The following is a 27921-nucleotide window of genomic DNA, read 5'->3' on the forward strand; positions in this document are numbered from 1 at the left end:
GTTGTTTTTTTGAATCTACTTGATTTGTTCAGAACTTCTTGAGACTATCTGCTGCCATTTCCATTCCATATATAAGCATTAAAACAGGATCATAAGAGAACACAATAACATCATAAAAGCATGTCATATCAAAGAGCATGTTGATAGAGGTTTGGTTATTGTCTTCTCTGTTATTCATTCAGGACTGCCTAAAATTATTCTTCCATTAATGTGTAGCATGTCTTTCTGCTATATATTTTCATGCATCTCCTAATTGATTATGTAATTACTGAGTTTTGCAACCAACGACAAAGCAGAATGGATTAAAATATCCTTTTGCATGGAGCACGGGAATTGCACCATTTTGGAACAGTTGGGATTGGAGCACTGCACCTTCAGGCACAGAACATGGGCAGAGAAGGCAGATCCTTGGCGAAAGACATGAGAAACAGACACGGGAGAATGGGCACAAAAGAGGGAAAAAAGCAGCAGTGAGGGCCGCAGAGTTCTTTTGGTGGCCATGACTTTGGGTCCAGGTAGAGGGCACAAGCCCGAAAAGCTGAGCACCTTTCAAGCAGATAGGTAGGGCCCTCTGAGCAAGCAGGGGGTTCAGAGGTGGGATCTCAAATGGTCTCAGGTTCATGTATTGAAGATTTTTATAATTAAATAGTTTTTTTTCTATTTGCTTTGTAAAAATTGTCTTTTTTGAGCAAACATCAGCTGCTAAGCAGTTAATGGTAAAACATTCCCCACTTATGTGTCAAAACCTTACTTTGGTAAACTGGCAAACTGTAACCTTGGGTCTCATGCAACAAAGACATAGTGGGGGTGAAGGGATCACTGGGGAGAGCGAAATGACTCCCAAAACAAACAGGTTTATTCCATATGGCATACAGTATACCTCAATGGACCCCCTTAGTTATTTGTTTGTTACAGTAGGGGCCTTTAAAGCCATTCTGTTTCACTTGTGAAAGCAGAAACACATGCAAGCCAAGTTAATGGATTCAGGTGCAAACCTGACCTATGTGAATGCCAAATAGTATAAGAGGATCTTACAGTGCAGGCAGGTCAAGATAATAAGGAAATTAAAATAGGTAGGAGGCAAAAAATTTCTAGCCACTATCAAAATCAACCTGCAATGCTTAAGCAACAACAAAGGTGAGCATAACGCCAGAACTAAAAACCACTAGTTGGGCAATAAAAACATCTTGGAGCTATGTTTTAATAGGAAGTGGAGGCAGAGCAGCAGGGGGGTGCAAGAAATGCCTTGAAGCCAATGTAGAGGGGTAGGCTGAGAATCTGGACAGCCAGGATCTATATAGCCCCATATCAACACCTCTAATGTGGTCCTTAGAGTTGTATGCCAAGGAGTTAATGGGACTGAAAGGGAGACTGAATAAATTAGACATGTAAGAACAGATGAAAGATATCAAGCTTCAAGAGATCATTAAAGTCAACATGAAGTTAACACAGGAAATAAGATACGCAAGGGTCAACCAAACGGATTGCAAAACATGGGGGAATAGGACAGAAGGAGATTTGGCACTGAAGAACGATTAAAACCAAGCCAAGGGTAGGATCATAGCCCAAGTAGGAGAAGAAAGAGGTTTTCTGCATTTCAAAGAGATTCAATCAGCAATAGCAAACATGGAGGTCAAAGAAACTAAATCGATGGAGAAATTAGAAGAGGTCATGTCATGGATGCAAGTGGTAAAAGAACCAACAGAGACACAAAAAGAGATCATAAAGAACCAAATCAGGTTGCAAATGTAGGAGGAAAAGGACTGGCAAGATAGGGCAGAAAGTATACTGATTAAAGGGATGAAAGAGCACAGGGAAGGAGAAAATACCAGTAGGATAGTATACTTCTTATTAGATAATTTGCAATGGGCAAGGCACATCCTCTAAGCAAACATAATGGGAAAAATGGTAAGGAGAGAAAGGAATGGAAACATAAGAGTAACCTTAATATATGTAGAAGATAAGTATAAAACTTCAAAGATTCAGTTTTATATAGGCGAAGACCTAACTCCAACACAACTAGAAGAAAGAAAGAAAGAATGGGATAAAGTTACAGCAGGAAGAATTATGACAAATGTTGCGTGGCTATATGGGGGTGAGCACAAATAAATGACAACAAGACTCAGAGTGAATAGGAAAGCAGGTGCCCCCAAGACCATCTTACAATGGTAACCTGGAATTTCAAAGGCTACCCTTGGAGGAGGGTTCCTGGTTTAGGGCCCATAGCAGAGGGAAAGGACATCATTGTTTTTGTTTAAACACACGGGTATGGGGGCTGCAAGGTATACTAGAATTTGGAGGTTTTAAAAAGGTCCTAATTTGGAACGAGTTAATGAAAATTGGCAAGGGGCATGACGGGTGATAAGTCTTGTTAAGGGAAACATGGCAAGGAATCATAGTAAATAGGAAACAGGTGTTCCCAGCATCATCTTACTATGGTAACTTGAAATTTAAAAGGCTACTCTTGGAGGTGGGGTCCTAGGGCCCATAGCAGAGGGAAAGGACATCATTGTTCTTGTTTAAAACTTTAAACACACGGGCATGAGGGATTCAAGGTGCTAGAAGACGAATGTTATTAAAAGGTCTCAGTTTGGAAGGAGTTAAAGAAAAGTGACAAGGGGCATGGAGGAGTGATAGTCTTGGTAAGTGAAACATGGCAACAAATCATATAAGTGGACAATAATGAGTCAAATATCTAGTACATATGGATGAGGATAACAGATAATAAATCTTCTATTTAGGTTACTCTTTGTTGCTTTGCCCCAAATGGCTTTAAAACGTACAAGGAAAAATTTCTAGACAAGGAAAACTCTTATGAATCATTATAATGGACATAACAAAATATTGTTCCATGGTCAAGTTAATTGTTATAGGGTATTTTAATGCAAGAACAACAAATAACCAAGCAATATGCCTTAAGGAAGAGGACCCAAATAACAATCCACCATGGTTAGGAGGAAATTCAAAGTGGGAACGGTCTCTTAGGACAAAAAATGAGGTATTTCACAAGATGAAGTTGAATTGTTGGGTAAATGCAGCTTTCACAATTTGATCATACATAATGGCACAAGGGCATGGCCGAGGTCTGGGAACATCACATGTTAAACCTGTAGTGGGCAAAGTGTTGCTAATTATGTCATTTGTTTGCAGAATATTGTAATATCCCTACATATGTTGGTCCAAATTTGTGGACTTTCCTTAGTGTGATTTTGTCAAACAGTTGTTTGTATGCTTAAGTTTGCAAATGGGAACATTACATGTTAAACCTATAGTGGACAAAGTGTTGCTGATTATGTCATTTGTTCGCAGAATATTGTAATATCCCTACCATAGTTGAACTACTCGCCAAAAGCAAAAACTCGCCAAGGCCTGAAAAAGCACTTAGCAAAAACTCGACAACTTAAAAATTTGTTTAAATTTAATTAGAAATGCATTTTTTTTTTTGCAAAATTCAATGAGTAGATGCATCCAACGAGTCAATAAATGAGTACATAAAAGAAACAAGCCGAGTCTAGATATATTTGATTGATTTAAATGCAAACTGGGTACAAAATGGCATCCTCATGTGGAATGCTGATGGCTGATAGTCTGAAACAAAATGAAATAGCAAATTGTTTTTGTAAAACTAAAAGTAAATACTACATCAAAACATTTTACATCTTCCTCTTCCCAGCTCTAGTGAAAACTAAGGGAGAGGTAGAACTAGAGGGTCTAGTCCTAGGAGTCCAATGTGATTCCACCTCACCAAAACAAAGTTGAGGGTAGCACCCTGTTGTGACGTTTTCACACATCGCCCCATTGCAAATGGGGACCCATGTTTTTTTGCTCGTTTTGTTCGTTTTCGCTTTGCTTTTTCTAGGGTTTTGTTAGTTTGTTAGTTGTCTGGATTTAGGGTCAAGCCTTAGGGTTCTAATTACCGTCTTTTCGGACCAAAATCCAGTCGTTTTTGAGGGCTTTTGAGTTTCCTTTTCTAGAATGCAAATTTTGAATGAAATGAATTCGCCAGAATGGTCTAATTTTCAATTGGAATGTTGATGCAGAGCTTAAATTTGCCTAAGTGTTGAAGATGAAATGTGAATTTTTGTCCAATTGAATATTTTTGACCAAATTTTGACATTTTTTATTTTTGATCCTAGGCATTTCAAATGATTTGTTTTCGCCTTGTGAAGTGTTAAAATGTGTAAAATCATGTTATTTTGGCCTGTAGGAGCAAAATCGCTCCTGTCCCTTAGTGAAGGACGGGAGCTCGTTTTCAAATATCTTACTATTCTTGCAGGGTCAAGATGAATTACGAATTGGAAGTGATGGAGAAAGGCGAGATCTTTCCATTGAATATAAATTGAAGATTTTCATGAGCACAGAAATGCCTCCAGGAGCAAAATCGCTCCTGTCCCTCAGTGAAGGACCGGAGCTTAAAATCAAATATTGCTTTGTCCTTGCAGGATTTTAACGTCTTGACGATGTGAAAAGGTCCAAAGAGGTACATTTTATCAAATGAATATAACTTGAAGTGCTGTCGGGGAGATCACATGGATAAGCAAGTCCGGCTTGAGTGAGGTCCTGATCCTGAAATTTGGCTAAGTCTGGAATGCCCTGATCCTGAAATTTGACTAAGTCTGGAAACTGAAAAAACCTCCAAAAACTAGATTTTGCAATATAACTCCTGGAGGTCTGAAACCACTCTCAAACATCCTGAAAGTATATATGGAATATAACTTAAAGTATAAGAAAGAAGAAACATAGAAGGAAATGTCACTTATACTTAAATGTTATATTCCATTAAAATTATCCTGATAAAGAGTGCGAAAAGTCAAATTTCGCTCGTGTCCTTCTCCAAGGGTCCAGAGCGAAAAGCGCTCCTGTCCCTCTCCAAGGGACCAAGGCGAATCGCTCGTGTCCCTCACCAAGGGACCAGAGCGAAAATGCTTAGTTGAGCCATTCCTGACCTTGTTTGGACGAATCGAGACATCAAAGGCTTGGTGAAGGACGAAATGAGCATGATAGAGCATCCAGACTTGATCAAAAACAACGAAATGATGAAGTTTTTGCCTAGAGGGTCAAATTCGCTCCTGTCCCTCACTGAAGGACCAGAGCGAAATTCTTCATAAGGTACGATCTGGGCAAAGATCAAGCAAATTTTATGTTCGAAGGCAAGAAAGGAGGTCAATCGAACCCGTTGAAGACAAATTGAAGATTATCAAACGTCAACAAAGGACCAAAATGCTTAAGTTCGCTCCTGTCCCTCTCCAAGGGACCAGAGCGATTTTTGTTGTAGATGATTTTCTCGCCAAATTTCAACCGATCTCAAGGCATGAATGAATGAAAGGAGGCATTGCGAATCCGTTGAATATAATTTTCGAAGGTGATGAAGTGAAATGAGGCCCACAAGAGCAAAATCGCTCCTGTCCCTCTCCAAGGGACCAGGGCGAGGTACCTTGTAGCTCTTGTCCCTCTCCCAGGGACCAGAGCGATTTCCTTCATTAGACAGAATCCAGGCAAATGTCAAGACAAGTGTACGTTCAAAAGCAAGGAAGAACATGAGATGGACGCATTGAATACAAAATGAAGATTTTTTGGACGTCCACAAAGGTCCTAAATGTCTAGTTCGCTCCTGTCCCTCAGGAAGGGACCAGAGCGATTTTTGATATAATTGATTTTCTTGCAAAGTTACAAACAATGTCAAGGCATGAACGAATGGAGTGAAGAAAGACGAATCCGTTGAATATAGACTTGGAACTTGACAAAGTGAGATAAAGGCTACAAAAGGAGGATCGCTCCTGTCCCTCTCCAAGGGACCAGGGCGATACAATGGTGATGTTACTTCCTATGCAAGTTCAAGGTCGATCCAAGTCAAGACAAGGTGGCGAGGGACATTTCAAGGCGTCTTTAGCAAGCACAAACATTAAAAGGTCGTCACAATGATGAAATTCGCATCCTAGGACATAGATCGCTCCTGTCCCTCTCCAAGGGACTAGGGCGATGTTAGATGCATTGGTCATTTTGTGCAAGATTTACGTAAGAACAAGATTTCATAAGGTAATGCAAGGTCTAAGGCATCGTTTGAAGATAACATACAAGAATTTTGAACGTCCAAACATTGCTAATCAAGGTAAAAAGCTCACATCGCTCCTGTCCTTTGGACAAGGACCAGGGCGATCCTATCAAGAGCACTCATATTCCTTCAAGATCAAAGCAAGGTGAGGTTAAGCGAGGCAAGGGACGACGTTTGGAGGACATCACAATGAAGATCGAAGATAAAAGGATGCATATTGAACGTGGAAATTTGAAGATCGCTCCTGTCCTTTGGACGAGGACCAGGGCGATGAACATCCAAAGACACTCATGAACGCATGCAAGGCAATCAAATTCGAAGAGCTCATCATGATGATTAATGTTGAACGTGGAGATGAAGGAGTTGAACGTGAAAAATGCAAAAATCAAGACAAAATCATGGATCGCTCCTGTCCCTCTCCAAGGGACCAGGGCGATGAGGTACGTCCCTCTCATTTTCATAGTTTTGGCGCCAAATAAGCAATTCAAATTTTCCTTAAATGCTAAGTTCGATAAAAAATTGAAAATCCTATTTAATTTGGCATTTAATGTGGCGTTGATCTTTTATTAATTATTTTGCCTTTATTAAAAATCGAAATTTGCAAATTAAAAACGTAAGGCATTAATAATTAATTAATTAATTAATAAAAATCGAATTTGAAGCGCTACAAAGGGAGGTCGGCCTTGCTAAATCATTTAAAAATCATTTAAAAAATTGTTTTATATCCTCAAGTCGGCCTAAGGGATAAATGCAATCCAAGCGCTATATATGGGGAGTGGAAGATTTCATTTTCACATCATCATTTTATCCTTCTACATGCGAATTAAGGAAGACAAGGGAGAAGTGCGATTTGGAGTTTACTAATAAAGGTGGTGCGATATCTTGGAGACTTCGTTGGAGCGAATTTGTCAAGGATTGAAGACCACGTCAAAGGTGCGAGACTAGGAGGATTTGTTAAGGCGAACTTGAAGATCCATTTGAGCGAATTGTCAAAGAGGCAAGACTTGAAGATCACGTTGAAATCCAAAGGTGGTGAAATTGATCTTTTGAGGAGATAACATTGAAGACTATTTATACCTCAATTTCGCCTAGGCGAATTTTATTCATTTTGCATTTTAGAGTTAAGCTCTCAAGTAAGGTATGGCAAGATCTCTTGTTTTAATTTCGAATTTTGATTGTCATAGCTTGAATTTTGAAATTTTGTTTTTTCCTTAGCTCAGTCTTTTTTAGGAAATGATTAATAAAGGACTTATCATTAAGTTTCCTAAAAATTGCTCTCTAATTTATGTTATGTATTGCAAAATCATGGTACTAATTTTGAAATGTTGTGTAGGCATCAAATGGAGGTCTCTTCAAGGAAAATCAAGCCGGATCAAGGACGGTCTTCGCCGGGACGGTCTTAGCCAGGATGGGCGACCTCTTTCAATCCAGCGTTCCAAGGCGAGGTACATCATCTTCCTGCACATCAAGGATGCAAGGAGTTAGAACAAGGGCTCGTTGAAGAAGCAAAATAGTTCTAGATGAATTAATTAAAGAAAGCTTCTCAACAACATCAAGTTGAATATTTACCAAAGTTACAAGTGTCAGATGAGGTGGCATCCTAGTCATCATTTCTCCAATCAGTGAGGTCCATCTCAGCATGTCCAGATTCAATGTACTTAACTCATGGAAGGTGGCACAAACTCCGATGTACCTACCCCGGCTATCCATTGGTCGATTTTTCTAAAAGGGACATGTGTCCAAGCAATACAATTTTATCATTGGTCAAACATTAAATGTTATGTAATGGTTGTAACAAACCCTAATTAGGGTTTTCATTGTTGAATCTTGGCCATTGATCTTGAATTGATCTAAGCCATCAAATTGTATTGTGGGCACTATATAAGCCCAGACATTTCATTTTGTAAAGGTAAATTTTAGATAATTAGAGAGGATTAGAGAGAGTTGTAAATAGTTGGAAGAGTTAGAATATAGTTGATAGAATAGCAATTAGAGTAGAATAGGAGGACAAGGCAAGAAATTGTTGCCATTGATTGTAAACAAACTCCATTTTCATTGAAGTAATGGTGAAATATGTCGTTTTTCTTGCAATTTGCATGGTTTCTTGTTGAGTCTTCAATCTTAGATGGTAGATGATTAGATGAATGGAGGAAATGTGATTGATTGATGGTGGAATTCGTACATCCATACTACTAGCAGTTTGTTGATTGCAGACTTGCCTTGCGTAGTCAACTGGAATCGTTCAGCCTAAGCTCAATTTCAATTTGTCGCCTCTTCATTGATATGCATCAACTTGGATGGTATCTATGCCTGCGGTGATGATTTGAACATCATAAAGCTTCCCTAGAAGATCGCACTAGTCTTGTGTAGATGTTCCATTGATGTTAAAACAAGATCTAGTTAGAGTTTTGTCAAAGATCAATCATTGCTCCTACATTCTTAGTATTAGGATTAGATCCTCTCTTCGCCCTTATCCTTTTTCCATTTTTTCCAAATCTAAGTTAGTAAGAGCCTGTGTCCAGCAAAGCAGATCGGAAGTTCAATGTAAGTCCCCTTGTGATTCCAGCAAATCACATCATACCACTGGAGCTTGTCCACACGTGGAGACCCCACTAAAAGAACCTTGGAGTCTACCTAACTGATCCTTTACGCGAATCTTCAGCAGTTAGAGACTATTTTCTCAAGAGAGGATAAGATGCCTTTAGGTATTTTATTCTGTGTATGATTGTGTACAAAATACACGTCAACACACCCCTCGCAGGAGTCTGAAGGTGAGAGAGAGAGGTAGAGAGATGGGTCTAGATCTTGGGGGAGAGAGGAGAGAGTGAGATAGAGAGTGGTAGAGAGAGGGGATAGAGGAAGAGTGATTGTGAGATAGATAGGTCTAGAATTTGGGGTAGATAAAGTGAGTGAGATAGAGAGAGCGAGAGAATTCTGATAGGAGCCTACTGATTACTGAAATTTGACTAAGTCTGAAAATTTAAAAGATCTTCTCAAACCTAGAAGTTGCATTATAACTCCTAGAGATCTGAAACCTCTCAAACATCCTGCCATTATATTAATATACATGAAATATAACTTAAAGTATAAGAAAGGAATACTTAAATGTTATATTTCATGTATAAATTTTGATGAAGAGAATGAGACTGACTTGGAAAAAATTGAAATGTTGGGGCCTCTTTGTTTTATGCAGCTGAGTTTTTGCTAGAGACTTGCGAGTTTATCGTGTAAATACTCTCCAAGCATAAAAACTTGCAAGTTTTTCAAGACTTGCCAAGTACTCTGCGAGTCTTCCATCTATGATCCCTACAGATATTTGTCCAAATTGGCAGACTTTCCTCAGTCTGATTTTGTCAAACAGTTGTTTATATGCTTGAGTTTGCATAGTGATAGTATGTGTTGCTGGATTTGTTTACTCATAAATGATTGAATACATTCATGAATTGGTATTGTGTTTACATTTATAATATTGGAAGCAGTAAATCAAGTATATTCATTTGATACAACTCAAACAGATTGAAAGAGGCTGCTAATGTTCATCTGACAATGCATTTGATATGAATTCCCATTTCAGAAAATTACAGAGATAAGAATTTCAATTTCTGACCTGTTTCTTGGTTAAGACAGATTGTCACATCTGACTTTACTATTATCATACAATCTCAGATCAGCTCTTTAGTGTATGGCAGCAATCTGGAAGTATCTCTAAGGACCCACGAGCTTGCTGGAAACCAGAAACTCCCTAAATGAAATGCACAGTTTGGAGGACACAGTTGGCCAGAACTGAACTGTTTAAATGCTTGTAGCCAGCATTAGCACTCATTCATTTGCCTATCAATTGCTTGTTTCTTCTAAACCCAGATGAGATAGAAGTGAGAATGGCTTATACCCCTGCACCAACTCAAATTCTCATGACTGAAGGAAAATATCTATGCTGCGTGGTAATCTGAAAGGTTTGATCTTGTGCAAGAACTCCTGACCCTTCCTGTTCTTCATTCACTGTCCACACTTATCTTCGACAATGACAAGTAGAACAGTCATCACGACAGATAAGAGAAAGGGACTCTTACAGCTCAGAGGATATGAATCATACCCAAGACTTGTAGAAGAAATCACTCAGAGGATATGAATCACTACCCAAGACTTGTAGAAGAAATCGGGTCTCTACACCAAAACTATGGAAGCTCATACTTTGTCTAAAGTAAACATACAGCAGTGCTATTATTATAGATGCCCACATGCCAAGAAATGCTTCATGGCAAATATAGAAGAGCCATGCCTTTATTCTCAGAATTAATATCACCAGCAAATCGCAGTAACTGGAAAGCCTCATCAATATGAAATGGTATTGATTAGCAGGGAAGGTGAGACGACACCACTTTATGAGTATTTTCTTCATAAATTCCACAACGAGATTCACACCCTGTCAGATATGATTCGAATGTCCAGGTTGATAATGTAAAGGCGGCAGCTTTCATGACCAGGAAATAATATTCTCCACTTTTCCAATATTCACACTTCAACTATAATGAGTTTTGATTTCCCAAAATTACTTTAATTCAAATCCGTCACTAAAATCTATACCGTCAGCTTCACCTAGTGAATTAACTATGCTTTTCCTTAATCCATGAATTACATTCTATATACAAGGCGTGAAAATAATGAGGAGATATAATTAATTATAATTTATTCCCATAGGTTGTTGGTGCCCCACAGAGAGTTGAAAGCTTCAATAAAAATAAGATCACAGAATTGCATAAATTTCCAAAACAGTGTTTACACCACTATCAAACAAATCTTCACAATAAATAACTTCTTCAGACCCTTGATTCTTAGGAATATGCAGTTCAATATTATTAAAACTTCTCAATATTACAACACATTCACACCATTATTTCTGAATACTAGAAATATGCTAAATTGGAAAAATAATAAGATACCATAGAAAATTGGTCTTCAAAGAAGACTGCCAATTTTGGAATCAATCATCATACTCCAATGCGAAATCTGATCAACTCCAATTATCAGCTAGGGAGGAATCTTTCACCCCCGAAATTGATATTCCCAAGAGGCTTTGTGTCCTTAAGAGGCTGTCATGGAACGAATTCCAACAACATTACCACAGGGGTTTCAAGTAGAGAAAAGAACAAACTCAACATGTTTCAAATGAGCCTCTCACCGCTCTTTTATAACCCACTAGAGAAACTTTTCTATTTCTTCTTTTCACATTTTCCTCTCTTTTTTATATTTCCCTCTATTTTTAATTTTGAACTTTAAATTGGGAACTAATTATCTTATGATCTTACTAAATGATTAAAATTAGTTGTGATTAAGTTTACATATTTTTGACCTCATCCTGCAATCTTGAGTAAAATCCTGAAACCATGTGTACTGGTGGGATTTTTATCTGCAAGGTTTCAGTGATTAATATCGTCTTTGAACTCAAAATCTTACCGTCTCTGCTGGTGCATAATTTCTATTTGAAAAAATTAACAAGTTTAAATTCTTGTTTGCTTCCTCGCTTTTGTAAAATTGATTCAAACCATTGTTTTTTTTTTGTTTATCTGACATCCAAAGTATTTAGAATTATGAACCCTGAAGTTGCACCCAAGCTGTATTTCTTGTATAGTTGCACATAATGCTTGAGAGTTTTTTCCATCTGTTGGAATACCCTTTCCACACCCTCATTCTTTGATTGACTATGTTAATTTCTGAACAATTTGCAGATCGTCCTGATCTTTTTTTTTTAAAAGAACGCGGTAAACACTTTTGACTTGGGGCTATGAACTGGTGAGGTCACAAATGGGGGACCCCATCCCCAATATAATCACTTAACAACACACCAACAGGGTTTGAACCTTTATGGCAAGAACAACACCACGACAACATGACTATCATAGCATGCCAATACTGACTTTGCAGATCTTTCCTAATTATAGTCATAGCATGTGCTGATTGTTTTGAAGTATCAAATATAATGTGCCTGTCTAACCTGGATTACCTCAGGCTTTCTGTTTTGCAAGAATGTATTACATCAATGCTCATCTTAAGTCTGTTTCTATCATGACCCGTCAGGAATAGCACTGTTGACAATTGTATTGCTTAGGATCTATCTAAGAAGAACATTCTTGTTGGCTGACTAAGAAATATAATACGAACCTTGTTCACGGGCCAACCAATGATGTTAAGGCTAAAGATAAATATGGCTGGCTGGTGCAAGTCAAGCAGAAATGAGAAGAACATCGATTATCAAGGCAGTGATTACTGTGTTAAGTAAAGACGAGGAATTATAATTGTGATTAAAACAAGCGATTGTTTTTGCAATAACTATAGAGAGGCAGTGATTAAGCCTGAGATTCCTAAACAAATGGTCACGTCTATTTAGAAGGACGTCTCAATTCAAAGGGATGCCTCCCTTCACATAAAGGCATACAGATATTAAGATGGGGAGTTGAAAAGAAAAAGGGGGGACACACGGGCAGAACAGGCAGAGGAGAAAGAGGCATCAAATAGAAGAAGATCAGCAATCATCGAACAATACAAATTCAGATCAACAAAACATCAGTATTCAGAAATTGCAACCTCAGCAACATTGGCTAATAAATAGCAATCAGCAATCCATAAGCAGGCTTAGCAACCGTATATTTAGCAGAGATAATCGATCAGATTCTCATTGACTGATTGAGAGCTGCTATAGTTCATATCTAACAATATGAGTAATTATGTTGTGGTATATATATTTACTTTGCATTAATTGTCAATATCTATTTCTTGTATAGGTATATTTGTATGCTGGAAATTGCATATGTTTGATTTAATACATCTGTATGTAAACGCCCCCCATTAGGTATGGAAGGAAGGAGGCATATGGGAGAAGGGATTGCCATCTAGCTAGGGACACTGGATGGATGCCCATGTTGCCTGCCAGTGGGGCCAAGAGGGCCAAAATTTCGCTCTTGGGCTTAGATGGGTCAATCAAGGAACCCCCATAAGATCTCCTCTTGGACTTGCAGTGATGGATAATAACCTTAGAAGATGAAGTATGGATAGGGAAAGCAGGTACAAACACCCCACTCGGCAAGGATCCTGAGTGGATGTCCATGTTGCCTGCCATTGGGGCCAAGAGGTCCAAAGTTTCGCTCTTAGGCTCAGTGTGGGATGGCTTCAGGCGGACCTACCATACTTCTTCTCCTGTACCTAATGTTTTTTGGGCTAACCCAAATAATGGATATATATTATATTTGTGTATATGTTTCTTATGTTATGATTGTAGGATTCGATTCTAGGATCACATTTTTTTAAAGATATATTTACTTGGTAAGATGTAACCCTAACCCAAATTTCTTGCATTTGCAATCCTAGGGCAAATTCTAGGGCAAATTCTAGGGCAAATTAGAAAGGGGACATTACAGTTTCAGATTATCAGTTGAGGTTGAAGGGTTCTGGAATTAGTCTATGTTGTAAATATCTATATATTGGTATCTTAACAGATCACTGTCTTTTTGGATCTTTGCTGCAATTAGTCTTGTGCTATTGCTTGAATTCTGGAAATATTACAGAATACATCAATAGCATTCCTCTATCAGAAATCTCTCTTTTTTTAGTGCTAGGATCACTTGAGACGACTCCAAGGTTAACAATGTCAGTGTAATGTCCCTTCTCGAACGATGGGTCTTGAAAATGAACTTTTCCTAGCCTTTACATTCCCGGGGTTTAGGAGAAAATTAATTGAATAAGAGAGAATAAGTGAATAAGTAAAAATTAAAGATGGAGCCCAAAAAGCTCAAGTCCTAAACAATTATGTTCTAAATATTCTTTATGACTAATAAAGGGGCCAATTTAAGTCATAATGTTATTTATCCTAGGCGAATTCACCATGGGGCCATTTAATTATTATAACAAATATTAATGCCAAGACAAGTCACCTAAGTTTCGAGTCTCAAGGCATTGATAGCTTTTTGAGGAGATATAAAGAGGGGTTGAGAGGCTTTGGTTATTCATTCTATCATCAACTTCATTTCATGAATTTAATTCTCTGCAAAGGGAGATCAAAAAGCAGGACAAAACCCCTGTCTTGGCAGTTCTGGACGTAGCCCCAGGCTTGCACTAATGTCTAATTCAGTTCTGAAAGCAATTCTGGTGCTTTTCTACTCAGCCATATCTAACAGAGGGAGCTGTTGCAAGTGTTAGGAGTAGATTTCATTCTCTTCTGGGCTTAAAAAGAATTGATCAGCTTCAGAAATTTAAGAGAATCACAGCCAGTAAGGTGGTTTGGAGAATTGCTGCATGATTGAGGGTTGTAGATGTCAAAAAGCAACATTCTGAAGGACTGAACAAACAAGTCAGAGACATCTCTCTTATCAGAAAAATCAGGTCTAATATCTTCAGCAAATCTGGGACAATCATAGCTGATCTCAATCAGCAATCAGTGGCCTGAGTGCATGCACAAACCCTAGTGATCAGAATTGGCACGAATTGCAGTAAACTGGAAGCGGTCTACTTAAGTCGATTTCCAGATTTTGTCTAAAAACTTCTGTAGCAGCAGCAGTTTGGGTATGTTTTCCTTGATAGTTGTGAATACTGTTTATCTTCAGCAATAATAAATAGTTTCATTTTGTCCTTCTTGTGAGTTTCCTTTAATTCTATTCCTATCAAAATACAATATTGCATGCACAAGTACCTCTTTGCGACAAAATAAACCAAACAAAACAAATCAGAAATTCAAACAAACCCAAAAACTTTGACAAATTCAGAGGAAAGAATATTTCAGTCAGGTCTTGACGTGTTGGATAGCTTCAATGGTTGATGTGTTTGTTCTCCTCCAAAGGGACTTAATTGTTCTTCAAAGAGATGGAAATTCTCAATCACAAGGAATGCTATCCTTACGAATGATGTTGCAATGAAGTGCTTTCTACAATTACTAATAATCACTTGATAAAAAAGTGTAAAAAGGGATGATGGTTTAGGAATGCTAAACTAACACTAAGAATGCAAGAATAATGGATGACTTCAAGTGAGGCTCAACTAAACGTTGCTTTAACATGCTAAGAACATCTCCACAAAGTTAGTGTGATCTTCAAAGGATAGCTAATGGTATTCAAATCACCACTTACGAACATAGATGCCAAGTAGTAATTGAAGTTAAGCTTGGCTAAAATTAGTTCAGTTGACTACACAAGATACTTCAGCATTGATGAAATGCTAGTAGTATGAAGTTTGAACAATAGGAGCTTCACTTTTAATTATGCATATAAGTTTTTCATTCATTTAATTACTTAAGCAAATTATACTTTATCTTTTTATTTTTTTAATTTTTATATTTTAAGTTGTCTCATAAAAGGATGAAGAAACAAGCAAATGCTCCAAAACACAATAAGTCACCAACACTTCTATGATTTTATTATTTTTGGCACCATCAAAACAACAATCTTTCAAATTTTAGTAATCGATCCCCTACAAATGAAATGAGTGGAGCTTATATAGTGTTCTCAAGTACAATGAGTGGCTGAGATTGAATCAAAATTAAGGGTCAAGATCTTGCCAGCTAAACCCTAATTAGGGTTTGTGTAGGAACCTTAAAAGGCCCTCAATTGAGACAACTGACGTTTAACTGAACCTGTTGTGTTTCAAGTGTGTTCTTTGCAAATTTGTAACAGCAATTATAATTTTGACAAACTTAAGCACAAAAAAGCAATTATGGGAATTTGCTGGAAATCAATTTATAACTCAACAATACTGATCAAACCCTTATTACATCTGTTCATCATTTATTAATGCTCAATACATAAACAAACAAAGCTAGAGAAGAACTGATAAATACTAGGACATTCTGTTAAAACCCTTATTTCCTTATTGCTGGTCACATACACAGTTTTTATAGCAGCAAGCTATAATTTATTCCCAATTGACCCGAATCACTTGCATGTTAGCCCGATGGAGAGATATAGGCAAGGCGTCCCTTCTGCTATTCTTTTATATTTTTTTGGTTCCTCCAATATGAAAATCGCAGCCCTTCTGGTGTTTGGCGCTACTTTCCAGGCAGCCGTACAGCCACTGATAAAAATCTCTCCTGGATGCCTCTGTTTCCCTCTTGCTGGAGAAAAAGCGGTGCCTCTCTGATTAATAAGCACAAACTTGGCTCCTGAATGAAACCAACTGGAAGAGCAAGATCAGCTGATATTTCACAACCTCTGATGCTATTGCACAAGAACCCTTGTTTTCCTGTACCGATACCTCTGATCATTGCAGAAGAATCTTCTACTGAAACCCTAGGCCAAAACTCCTCTCAGAGCTCCAAAGCAAATTATCCAAAACTTAGCATAATGAAAAGAAGGCCTAAAATCTTCTTTAATCTTCTCCATTTAGGGTTGGCGCAATTTCCAAGAAAGGTGCGATTTGGCCTTTAATGATGTCTTAACTTTTATTATTTATTTTTGGCTATTGAAGTGTCAAAAATAAATCATCTTCCATTTAATATAAAAACTGGCCCCATCTGATGAGAAATAGACCCTCACTTAAGTTATAACTTAAAGTGACTTTTAAAACATTAAAGTTTGCCATTTAATATTTAATTAAAAATAATTAAATATTAATATCTCTCTAAGTATTCATCAGAAATGCCATCTGTCTGAACTGGAGACTGCCAAACCATAATCTGTCCTTGCCCAACTTACTGGCTATAAATAGCAGGACTTCTAAAAATAGAAAGTATCTTAAACGGAGTCCTGGAGACCTCAAACGAAGACCAAACCTGGAGTGCTTGGTCTGAAGGTGGTGAATCAAACTCTGGAGGACCCTCTACCCAACCTCATCAGCCTACGAGGGTCAGTGATAGGCTAATCTACTCAGCTGACAGATGTCAACTAGAAGGGGACATCACAGTTTGTTATAACAATTACCTAACTTATTGCAAATTATAAAAATCAGCCAATGGGAATGTGACATCCATTTGGCACAAACTTCGAGAAAAATCCTCCAATGAGAAAAAAGATGCCACATGGGATCATAACAAACTCTCTTCTAGAAGTTTGTTTCCCTTATCCATTTCTTTTGTTGCAAACTCGACAAATCTGGATACTGTAATATCAATCTTGTTTATTGGAGTAGTAGGCAAGCTTTTCAATTGATCTTCCATGAAGCTCACCTCGTCTAAGGCAGAAGCAAAGGTTTTCTCCCATCATGGCGCAAAATCCTTAGTCTTGCTAGCAAGTACCATGAATGAGTGTATGTCTTCCAATTGCTTCTCTGAAGGTGATCTGGTTGTCCCAAAGAATATGACTTTTACTCTCTCAATCAGCTTGTGATGTCCCCTTCTAGTTGACATTTGTCAGCTGAGTAGATTAGCCTATCACTGACCCTCGTAGGCTGATGAGGTTGGTTAGAGGGTCCTTCGGAGTTTGTTCTTCATCTTCAGAGTAAGCACTCCAGGACTGGCTTTCGTTTGGGGTCTCCAGGACTTCGGTTGAGATACTTTCTATTTTTAGCAGTCCTGCTATTTATAGCCAGTGAGTTGGGCAGGGGCAGAGTATGGTTTGGCAGTCTCCAGTTCTGACGGCAGGCAATTCTGATGGATACTTAGAGAGATATTAAATATTTAATTACTTTAATTAAATATTAAATGGCAAACTTTAATGTTTTAATGTTTTAAAAGTCACTTTAAGTTATAACTTAAGTGAGGGTCTATTTCTCATCAGATGGGGCCAACTTTTATATTAAATTGAAAGTGATTTATTTTTGATATTTCAATAGTAAAAAATAAATAATAAAAGTTAAGAATTTCATTTAATGCCAAAATCGTACCTTTCTTGAAAATCGCGCCAAACCTTAAGAGGAGGAGATAAAAGAAGATTTTTGGTCTTCTTTTCATTATGCTAAGTTTTGATAATTTGATTTGGAGCTCTGAGAGGAGTTTTGGCCAAGGGTTTCAGCAGAAGATTCTTCTGCAGTGATCAGAGGTATCGGTACAGGAAAACGTGGGATTCTTGTGCAACAACATCAGAAGTTGTGAAATATCAGCTGATCTTGCTCTTCCAGTTGGTTTCATTCAGGAGCCAAGTTTGTGCTTATTAATCAGAGAGGCACCGTCTTTTCTCCAGTATCGGGCAGCAGCAGCAAGAGGGGAATAGAGGCATCCATGGGAGATTTCTATTAGTGGCTGTACGGCTGCCTAGGAAGTAGCGCCAAACACCAGAGGGGCTACGATTTTCATATTGGAGGAACCAGAAAAAATATAAAAAAAATAGCAGAAGGGACGCCTTGCCTATGTCTCTCCATCGGGCTAACATGTAAGTGTTTCGAGTCAATTGGGAATAAATTATAGCTTTCTGTCATAAAAATCTGTGTATGACCAGCAATAAGGAAATAAGGGTTATAACAGAATGTCCTGGTATTTATCAATTCTTCTCTAGCTTTGTTTGTTTATGTATTGAGTATTAATAAATGATGAACAAATGTAATAAGGGTTTGATCAGTATTGTTGAGTTATAAATTGATTTCCAGCAAATACCCATAGTTGTTTTTTTGTGCTTAAGATTGTCAAAATTATATTTGTTGTTACAAATTTGCAAAGAACACACTTGAAACGCAACAAGTTCAGTTAAACGTCAGTTGTCTCAGTTTAGGGCCTTTTAAGATTCTTACACAACTGATCGGTATCTATATGGGTTCCTTCATTCATCTCTTTCTCTAGTATGATTTCAGCTACTTCCACGATTTTATCATGTATCACATTTATTGCATTCCACTGCTGATATCTTCAAACATGATCTTCCTCATTCGGAGCAAGTTATACCAATGCTGGAAATCATGTGATTGTCCTTCTTTCAACACTCCTCTGTTCACCAAAGTCTACTTAGGTAAGATCTTCATTGCTTGTAGTCTTTGCATGGTGTAATCTTTGGTGAAAGTAAAAACATCATAAGCTGCCATGAGGACTTGAGTCTTGTTAAGAACACTTAAAACCTTATCAAATATCTTCACTAGCTCCTTTATGAATGCATTTGCCTTTTTAAAAGACTTATTTATCCAATTCTCCATCATATGAGCTGAAATCCTCATTTTCTCTAAATTATCAACTAAGTCTAGAGGAAGCAGCGATGGAGGTGTGTTTGAAAGATCATGTTGCCTTTTCGGTTCTTTGAATTGTTGTAGTTCCTCAATGCTTTCACTTCTTTCTTGAGCCTCTTGTTTTTCTCTACCTCAAGCTTCAGCATATCATGAATTGTCTTCACTGTGTCATTCAAGTCTTCCATTGCCTGCTCAGTGGTGGGAGGGCCTAAGTCAGTAGTCTCCAAGTCGTATTCCTTTGCTATGATCTTATCTTCAAGCTTGTGTACTCTTGGAGTAGCAATTTGTATTGCTCGAGATCTTGTATTGTCCTTTTTAATTTTAGATGTCTTCGTGGCTTTCTTCTTTTCAACTATCTCTTGACCTTTATTTAGGATGCTGTTCAAATCGTCTATAGGCTCTTCTTCTATCACTATGACTTCCTTTGCTAATCTCTCCTTAAGCCGTGCTGGGATAGCGGATCTTTCTTGTACCTCCTTGAGCTGTGGATCTTCTTGGGGTGGAGAGGTTACTTCATCATCTTCTTTCTCTATTTCAACATACTCATCTTCGGCTGCCTTATTGCTAGCTTGCTCTTGTGGTGTTGAATTGTTTTGTACCTGGGATTGCTTCCCTCCATCTGTCTTCTCACATCTATTGTCTTGAATTGTAGACTCCATGGATTCGTTCACACCATGATCTATGCTTCCTCTGGGTGGTTGACTCTCCTTGCCAGCTATTTGATTCATCTCTATTTCTTGTATGGATGAAGTACTAATAGAAGGATGGCTTAAATTTGATTTATGCCTCTTGTGTGATGACCCTTCCCTATGACTTTATTTCCTCTTTGAGCCTCTGGAATGAGCTGATTGAGTTGCACCTTCACTAACATTTATACTTTCTGTATCATCATCAAATGAGTTTGAATCTCCCATCAAATCAAATGTTAGTTGTGCATTTTGGCCTTTCAACTTTTGAGTTTGAATGTCTACTGATCGTCATGTTTATGACAAGACTGGTTTCATCAAGTCTTTCAAATCAGTGATCTCGACATCAATCCAATTGATCTCTACCTTCTTGTCTTTCTCTCGTTCATATACAGGTTGGAGGCATTTTCCACTCTCTTGTGCTTGATTTGGAATGTTGAAAACTTACACATCCTGACAATGTCAGTTGGTAGCCTTGAACACATCTTCCTTCTTATTTCTAAATCATCTTGGGCATTCATCCAATAGTCTTCTAATTGCAGCTTGCTCTTGTGTCTTCGGTATGTGGAAGGCTTCACTGATGGCTGTTTCAGAAAGTTAGGCAAGTACGTTGCCATCAGGTGCTAATATCGTTCTTGTGTTGGCATCATAGTGTTTGACACATTCAACTATCAACTCCTTGCATTGGATGGCCGGAAGGAAGCCTGTTGCTTGTATTATTCCGCTCTCGATCATCTTCTTTTGAATTCTGGAAGGCCTGCTTGTGTATAGGGTACCCTGGAACTTCTTCATGTTGATTTGACCTAGGTTGGTATCTCCTACATTGCTCCATAATGATGCGATCTTCGACTCGAACATCACTCCCTTCAAATCCTCCTTGATGAGAGTTTGTCTTGTGACTGCTATTGCCTTCGGGGCTGCCATGCTCTACCTGAAAGAGTTGTCTAAGTTAGGGTATTAAAGTTTACAAGCTGAAATTTGTCATCTAAATTGGCAGTTTTGTTGCCTAAGGCTGATAATTCATTAAAATTTTCAATACTGCTAAAACCTTAGGCTGTAAAATCTGATTCTTCTTGAACGTAATTATCAAATCATCCTAGATTTTGCATTAAAACACGTCAAATGATCAATTCAAGTGTTTTAAAGCATGATATAAAAGAGATCTTATGACTGGGATTTCTCAAAAGCTTAGCCCTGTAGCTGCATCAGCAGTAAATTTAGGTCTGATCTTAATAAAAATGATAAAAAATTGATTCAGACCTGCAAATGGATATCTAGCTCTCTGATTATCTCAAATGAGCGTTCAATTTGGCAAAATTATCCTTAATTCTCAGCGAATTGACAAGGGTTTATCAGTTGAATGACAAAATTCGCTGATTTTTGCTTGTACTACTTGATCAAATCACTGTGATTCTGATGTTGAAGATTGCTGATTGTTAATGCTGATCACTGCCTTTGATGATGAATTCGCTGTTCCTGATGTAGAGATGAGTTGCTGCAACAATGGTGAAATGGCTGGGTGAATAGCAATTTGCTGTTGTTTGATGAAGTCGCCTTTGACGAAAACTGCTGCCTGAAAAAGAATTCATTGCTCTTCAAAAGACAAATCTCTGTGATTATTGATTATTGATCAAATGAAATGATCAACCTTATCTTTATTGGCATTGAAATGGGGTGTCTTTTGATCTAACTATGCCGACTTGTTTCCTTTTATTTAATTGCTTTACAATTTCAAATTTCGTTTCTCAATGCATAGAAGCTGACTTTGTTTTTGCCTTGAAATTTTGAATTAAAACTTTCATCTCAAGCGGGCTCCTCTCTAACATTAGTGCTCAAACTCATACCTTCCCCCCTTGTGGATTATCACCCTTGACTGGAAGTTCACTGATTTTGGGAGGTATAGAAAGTGGTCAGGTTTTTGAGGCCTCATTAACTGTGGTCGGGCTTTTAGAGCCTCACTGGAAGTTATCGGTTTTCATCCCTCATTGGAAGTTCATGGAATTTGGGGGGCACTTGTTATCACAAAAAGTGATTGTGCTTTTCACCCTTCACTGGCAGAATCATTAGGGAGATTGTGCTTTTAGGTAGGCATTGACAATGCCTTGATCGTGGCTAAAGCCTTTAGGTGGAAGCAAAGACTTCCAATTTCCATCATATACATGCCTTCAAACTTCGTTGATTATTCATTTGATCCCTCCTATCTTTTTTTGACATATTGAATCTGCCTTCCTCTTGCCTTCTACATGCTTTAATTATCGCCCTTTGATCTTTCACTTGATCAACTTTAAGAAATCGCTCTCTTTCACCTTAGATCGGGCTTCTCAAGCCTCACTGGAAGTACATTCAGCATGGTCGGACCTTTTGACCCCAACTGGCAATGGTAGTGATAGGTCGTGGATTCAAGCCCTCACTAATTGGTCGTGGATTTGACCCTGAACTGGAAGTCATGCTATAAGGTCATGGATTTGATGGTTCATTGACAGTGGTCAGGGTTTTCACCCCTCACTGATAGTTGTCGTGGATCCTAGGGTGCACTGATAGTGACTTAAAGATGTCAATTTTGCTCGCTCAATCACTTTGTTTAAAGCATTTCAAGCCATTGCTAGAAGATTTCATTCATGTCAATCATCACTATCAAGCATCTACTTCAAGAAATCTTCATCTCGCCAAGTAAAAAGACTTCCTCCCATTGGTCGGGCTTTTGATGGGTCACGGGAAATGCCCTTTAGAGCAGGTCAGACTTTTGAGGCGTCACTGACAGCAGGGTGAGGTAGGTTGGGGTTTTGGGGGGTCATTTACAGTGACCTCCCTTGCTTAATTTTGTGAGTAGTGGCATTCACCTCACTCACTCTAAGGGTCTGACATCATCAACAAAGCCTTTCATGGTTGTTTAGGCCTTCGTCTTGATTGCCTCAAATCTAACATCTCAATTCCTATGACTGACCTTCACACTTGCATTCATTGTTTCCATCTCTGATGATGTTGATCAAAGGAAATGATCATCATATATCGTTCATTGCGAAGGTGTTGAGGACTAAATCAACTCTAACCTTGTTCAAACTAAGGGATCTGACTGCCACTAAACTAGCCTAAGACCTAAAACTGAAAGCAAAAGAGGGGTCCCCATTTGTGATGGGGTGATGTGAAATGGTCACAACAGACCCGTAACTTCCCTCTTGTGAATATATCGCATTGATTTTTATTAAAAAATAAACTTTTTTGAGCTCTTACAACCTACATCTATATATTGGAGCCAAATCAAGTTCTGTTTATAAATGTTGCAATCTTGAAAATGTGTTGGATAGTTCGTTTTGTTTAATCTTGTTTCTCTCAGCATTTAATTGATGCAAAAGTGCAATTTTTTGATTTGTGGAGCTCGTTTGGTTCTTGAATGTCTCTTTTAATTCATCTTCAGCTCACCAAATATAGGTTGTTTGGCTGGTGGCAGTTGTCTTGTATGACCTCTGGGCAGCAGTTTTCTTTTCTAATCATGGGGTGCCATTAAATTGATTGGAATGTTTGTGTGGCACTGCTTGGAAACATTGTCTCTTTACACATGTAATTCATTCAATAGTGTATTTAGTTGCTGTGGCATATTGTGCACTCCATCTTGTAATCATTGAGTGGCAACAATGTTTTGTGTTTGCCGGTGGCTGCTGTCTTATGCATTGAATGCTGTTTCCTTTCTTGATGATTGCCATTTTGCAATGGTTAAGGTTGGCTGCTGTCTGATGAATATAATTTTTGTACTTTATGCGGCTTCAGTTGAAGTTCACTTGGTGCAATTGTACTTTGAGATTTGTGATTGGCTCTGGTTATCCAGATCAACAGGTGACAACCAATCCTCTTCTTTGTTCTGCTTCTTGTTGAGTTTCTGAATTTGCTTCACCTCAATCCAATTTACACAAACATCCCCTTGGTTTGGTATTTTTGTTTCAATTTTAATGCATTTATCATATTTGCATGTTGTTTCATATACATCTGCTGAACAATTCATGGATGAATACATTTAAATTATAATGTACCTTCCCACAGCTTTTTTAATTGATGTCATTTTGTAGTTAGTTTATCAAAATGAACATACCTGGTTTTGAATTGCATTTTCTTTACATGTTGGTCATGCTACTTCCCAGTAGTTTCGTCTTTGCTGTTTGGTTTGAACTGACCAATGAGCTGAAATGCTTTCTTCATCAAGTTTAGTCATTTGAATAGTCTATCTTGCATGCTTTATTAATTTTTCAACCAGTTCTACACAGCCTGGTACAAGGAGTTCAATTGGCATCACAACCTCATGTCTGCAAATTAAATTAAAATACTGTAAACCCAGTTATTGATTTAAATGATGTATTATAAGCCAATGATGCAGATGGCAACTTTTCAAACCAATCCTGTTTTTTAGCAGCACATATTCCATGAATGATGACTATAATTGATCTATTTGAGGTTTCCTGTTGCTCATTCTGGCTTGGACAATAAGGTGTTGGCTTACTAATAACCATGCTTTATTTGTAGAATTTCCAATTTTTCACCAATCTCATTTATAGTTTCCCCCTATAATTGTTTTTGTTCACAAATCTGGTTATGAATGCGCGATTTATTCACATATGAAACTTGTTGTACTGTTAGTAGTTTTTTCTGGTAATATGCTTTAGACTCTGCTCATTTCAATATCCTGTAATTTAACTGGTAGAGCTCTTCGTATGTGCTTAGTATGTGTTCACATAACATATGTGTGTAATGTCCCCTAATTAGTTATACTTTAAATTAACCGAAATTTTCCCAAATCTAAAATAGGTAATTAAGTTTATGGGAGTACCTTTGTATAATGTTTTCTTGCAACACAAAATTAGAGAACACATATGAAGTAATACTTATAAACTGAAACATATACTAATGAATTAGATTGAGTGATAAAATTCCATTTTATGTATTAATTACCTTTAGTATTATATTTGTTAGATAAAACCAGATTGTAGGTTAGTTGCCATTTCCATTCCGTAGCGCACTAGGGTAGGCTAGCTGGATAGGGTGTCCAAGAGACCCTCCACCCTAGACCCAAGAGCAGATGCTACATCCTCTTGTCTCCATGTGGCTGGTGTTAAGCATCCATCATGGAGTGGCAATCACCACCTCTCTTAAGCCCAAGAGCAGATGCTACACCCCTCTCGGACCCATGTGGCAGGGTTTAGGCATCCACTATGGAGTGGCTTGCTTAAGAGAGAGTCCCTCATATGCAATGAACCATTTGTGATATTCTCAGCTCATTACAATAATCAATTATACTTGACATAGTTATTACAATTCCATTATATCACATTAGTGCCTTATATTAGATTGTCATCAATGCTTTCTGTTGTTTTTACTTTGTATCAGTATTGATCACTATTTGTCATTATTCCATTACAGTCACTACACTGTTTCTTATATTATTAACACTATATGAAGTATAACAATCTGTGCAAACTGAATTTGATTGCCTTATTCCAAGGTTACCAGGAGATGGGGGTACTTGGGTACTTTGGAGACGGGCACTGGGCAAATTTTCAAAAATAGGAGACGGGGTACTTGGAGACGGCGTACTTGGAGACGGCAAATTACTTTTTTAATATAATTTAATATTTTTCAGTAAATATCATAACATAAAATTTTGAAAACAAGAATAATGGGAAAGTTTAACAAATCAATATTAACTTTCAAGTTTAAATACACAAATGTCAAATGTCATTGTGTCAATAAGACTGAAAAGTTCAAAACTCACACTACATATCTGATATTTCATATTAGGTAGCAGCATCATTACAAATTGAAATTCAAAAACATTGATAGTTTGATGCTGATACACAAACGAAAAAACAAAAACCAGAAATCTATCATCTACTCTGCTATGTTTGGATCAACCATATGAAGGTCCTCAGCTAGGATGGTCTCCAGATACTCATCACTCTCTAACTCAGGTTCCTCTGATGGTAGTAGAACTGGGGGCAATTCAGTAAGGCCATCTGGTTCAACCGCTTCATCCCATAGGGCTGCAACTCCTCCATCAGGTGCAATTTGGTCCCATTTTGCTGAAGGACCCTCCATGTAACCAGGATTAACACGAGAGAGAAGACAAAGTGAGCTACGAATGGAGACCAAGTTCTCTGCTTTCTTTGACCCCAATCGGTTCCTCTTTTGTGAATGAATAAAACCATAACTGCTCCAATTCCTCTCACAAGATGAAGAGCTAGCTACTTCTTAGAGCAATCCGATTGCAAATGATTGCAATTAGGGGTTTCACCTCCATGGTTCCACCACCACTCTAAAGGATCTTTCTTTGTCCGCATATCATATAAAGCTTCCACTGAAGAGAAATCACCTTGCCCACGTGAAAACTTATTCCATTGAGTCCTTATGATTGAGGCATCCTCACGTTGACCATAAATCTTTTTTACTGCAGCCCAAAATCTTTTCATTACCTCTCTATGCACATGTGGAGCCCTCTTTTTGGTCTCTTCTGTATTATGCCATTTAGGATTTAAGACATGGGTAGCACAATGAAGGGGTGTGTTTAGTTTGTTCCATCTTCCATGTAACTTTTCTTCTATCAAAGGATATAAAGAAGGATCTTTTGCATCAGTTAATTTTTTGCCTCTTTTACACATGGAATTTATTTCTTCATAAACTTCCCCCAAACATGGCTTGTTTGAGTCTGTTTATTTAATCACCTCACATATGGTTCTAATAAAATCCACAACAAATCTCACATCAGCCCAAACGGTCATCAAGGACCAAACCTCTCACCTCAACTGCAGTATCTGATGTAGATTGCCTCCAAGATGGCCATGCATCACTAACAACTGTGGAACACAAAGCTCCTTTGACTTCACAAAGGCGGTCAAGAAGAATAAAATAGGAAGCAAATTGTGTATCAGCTAGTTTGAGAAGTTCCACTTTGGCAAACGTACGATAAATGGCTTGTGTGTGGTGATGGTTACATATGAACATCTGTATTTTTCTGCCCTTTTCTACGAAGTCTGAAACCCACTGGAACTTGCCAATATCTTTGAGTGCATTGTTCAATGAATGCACACAACATGGTGTCTAAAATATATGCTTGTACTTGGTTTACACCATCATACCTGCTGCTTTACAAATAGGGGCAGCATCGGTAATAACTTGGACTACATGTGATGCCCCCACCTCCTCAATGCTGTCACATAGCTGGTTATGAAGAAAATCTGCATTCTTTTCTTGCCTTGAATAGTATATTGCCTTCAAAAAATAAGACCCTTTGCTACATGTCACCATGACATTAAGTAGTGGACGATTTCTAGCATCTGTCCACCTGTCCATCACTATACTGCAACCTTCTGTAGACCACACTCTCTTCATTGGTGCAGTTTGTTGCTCTAATTGAGTTTTTCCCTTGTCAATTACAGTTGTGTCAAGCTTTTCAGACCTAGGTGGTTTATACCCAGCTGGTCCATTATTGATAGCTTGGACCATCTCTACATAGAAAGTTGAGCGAGCATCATTAAATGGTATTCCATTTGCATAAAAGAAGTGTGCAATTGCTGCATCAACTGCTTCTCGACCTTGCACATCAAATAGCCTTCCAATGACGTTCGAGATGCTAGTATGTGGTCTCTTGTGAGACTCAGACTGGTGTGCTCCTACAACACTAGAAGACACATCTACTTCTGGCTCTCTAGTTGCCCCTGTGGTTGAAGCATTAGAGAAGCTCATATTGTAAACTTTCCCATCAGCCCTTTCTTGCTCCCTCACAGCCTCATATCGTTCTGACTCATTTGTACAAATTTCAACACCGTTTCCTGGAAGGTGAAGGAAATGAGCCTTCACCCTCGTGTAGGTACCTTTCCATCCCAATGGACAAAGTTTACATTTAATAGCGGCTGTTCCCTGTGTTCCTTTTGGCCCTAGAACATGGTCAACATACTTCCATAAGGGGTACAAGCCTTGTTCCCGCCCTGCCCCCCCTGACATTCTGCAATCTGCAAAACAAAATAAAAATTCAAAAATTATTACCAGGTCTGATGTTTTAAATTTATCGGACTGTTGAAATTGTACAATAATAAGACTGTTAAAAGAATTTAAAGTTGTTATTTTAATTTATATCAG

At 38.0% G+C, this 27921-nt stretch overlaps 1 protein-coding gene across 5 annotated transcripts in view; it reads left to right on the plus strand.

The window, feature by feature from the left end:
* Nucleotides 1-27921, plus strand: part of LOC131043949 (uncharacterized) — an 80565-nt gene that overhangs the window by 25078 nt on the left and 27566 nt on the right. For 4 of the 5 annotated variants that reach the window (XM_057977203.2, XM_057977205.2, XM_057977204.2 and 1 more), the window contains one exon: nt 23569-23634. The exons of the other annotated variant lie outside the window; for it this stretch is intronic. In XM_057977203.2, coding sequence (XP_057833186.1) covers nt 23569-23634 — 66 coding nt within the window. The remainder of the gene's footprint in view (nt 1-23568; nt 23635-27921) is intronic. 5 annotated transcript variants of the gene reach the window in all.

Source organism: Cryptomeria japonica, chromosome 1, assembly GCF_030272615.1.
Source record: "Cryptomeria japonica chromosome 1, Sugi_1.0, whole genome shotgun sequence".
Taxonomy (NCBI): domain Eukaryota; kingdom Viridiplantae; phylum Streptophyta; class Pinopsida; order Cupressales; family Cupressaceae; genus Cryptomeria; species Cryptomeria japonica.